Source organism: Eimeria mitis, genomic scaffold (genome assembly GCF_000499745.2).
Source record: "Eimeria mitis Houghton genomic scaffold, Emh_scaff1798, whole genome shotgun sequence".
NCBI lineage: Eukaryota > Apicomplexa > Conoidasida > Eucoccidiorida > Eimeriidae > Eimeria > Eimeria mitis.
Window position 1 is genome coordinate 1,541 of NW_013570117.1, and position 1,439 is coordinate 2,979.

General features: G+C 34.9%; 1 protein-coding gene across 1 annotated transcript; it reads left to right on the forward strand.

Moving 5' to 3' along the window:
- Window positions 1-429: 429 nt before the first annotated feature.
- On the forward strand, window positions 430-1,351 carry EMH_0043720 (ATP-dependent helicase, putaive, putative; the record flags this gene model as incomplete). Its single annotated transcript, XM_013495872.1, has 3 exons — window positions 430-534; window positions 743-853; window positions 1,262-1,351. The coding sequence occupies 3 exons, from the start codon at window positions 430-432 to the stop codon at window positions 1,349-1,351; spliced, it is 306 nt and encodes a 101-aa protein (XP_013351326.1).
- Window positions 1,352-1,439: the final 88 nt, after the last annotated feature.

Below are 1,439 nucleotides of genomic sequence, written 5' to 3' on the forward strand. Positions count from 1 at the left end.
TTTTTTTTTTTTTTTTTTTTTTTTTTTTTTTTTTTTTTTTTTTTTTTTTTTTTTTGTAATACAAAAACTAAAGTCGAATGGTTAGCGCAAAAACTCAAAGAAGCTAACTTTACCCTAAGTTTATTTTTTTGTTTTATTTTGTTTTATTTTGTTTTATTTTATTTATTTTATTTTATTTTATTTTATTTTATGTTACTTGTGTTTATTTTATTTTGTTCTAGTTTGTGTTGTTTTGCCTTAGTTTCTTTTCTTTTTCTTGTTATTTCGTTTTTTTTGTTTATAATCATTTATACACACACACACACACACACACACACACACACATATATATATATATATATATATATATATATATATANATATATATATATTTTTTTTTTTTATTTTGTATATTTATATATATTTCAGGTGAGCCGCATCCACGGTGACATGCCGCAGAAAGAAAGAGATGAAATAATGAAGGAGTTTAGAGAGGGGCAGAGTAGGGTTTTGATAGCGACAGATATATGGGGTAGAGGTCTTGATGTACACCAGGTAAACCCTAAACCCTAAACCCTAAACCCTAAACCCTCGATAGAATTCTGAAACCCTAAACCCTTTAACAGGATAAAATAAACCCTTTTCGTACAAAAACGCCAGTCAAATATATGGAAATATCACCCCAAGGATTTATAAATTAGGGTTTAGGGTTTAGGGTCTAGGGTTTAGGGTTTAGGGTTTAGGGTTTAGGGTTTGAGCTCAGGTTTCTTTGGTTATAAACTATGATCTCCCCAACAGCCGTGAGCTGTATATACACCGCATCGGTCGTTCGGGTCGTTTCGGGAGAAAGGGTGTGGCTATCAACTTCGTCAAGGTAAACCCTAAACCCTCAAAACCCTAAACCCTAAACCCTAAACCCTCGGAATTATATAAACCCTCAAAACTATTCTAAACCCGCAACTTCACCCTCAACTCCAAACCCTAGCATAAACACTCATCTACCCTCCAAACCCTAATTTCACAAAGTCTTAAACCCTCAAAACCCTAAACCCTCAAAACCCTAAACCCTCAAAACCCTAAACCCTAAACCCTCAAAAAGCCTGAGATTGAAAGCTTTGCTGCTGCAGCAGCAGCAGCAGATTTTTTTTGTGTGTAGCATTTGGTTTTTCTAGGGTTTGTGGTTTGTTTGTCGTAAACCCTAAACCCCAAACTCTTGAGGGTTTAGGGTTTAGGGTTTAGGGTTTAGGGTTTAGGGTTTAGGGTTTGTGTGTGTTTGTTACAGAACGATGATATTCGTATTCTGAGAGATATCGAGCAATACTACGCAACTCAGATTGATGAGATGCCGATGAATGTCGCAGACTTGATCTAAACCCTAAACCCTAAACCCTAAACCCTAAACCCTAATTTTACGTTATAAACCCTATACACCCGAATTTCACTCTTACAAACCCTAAACC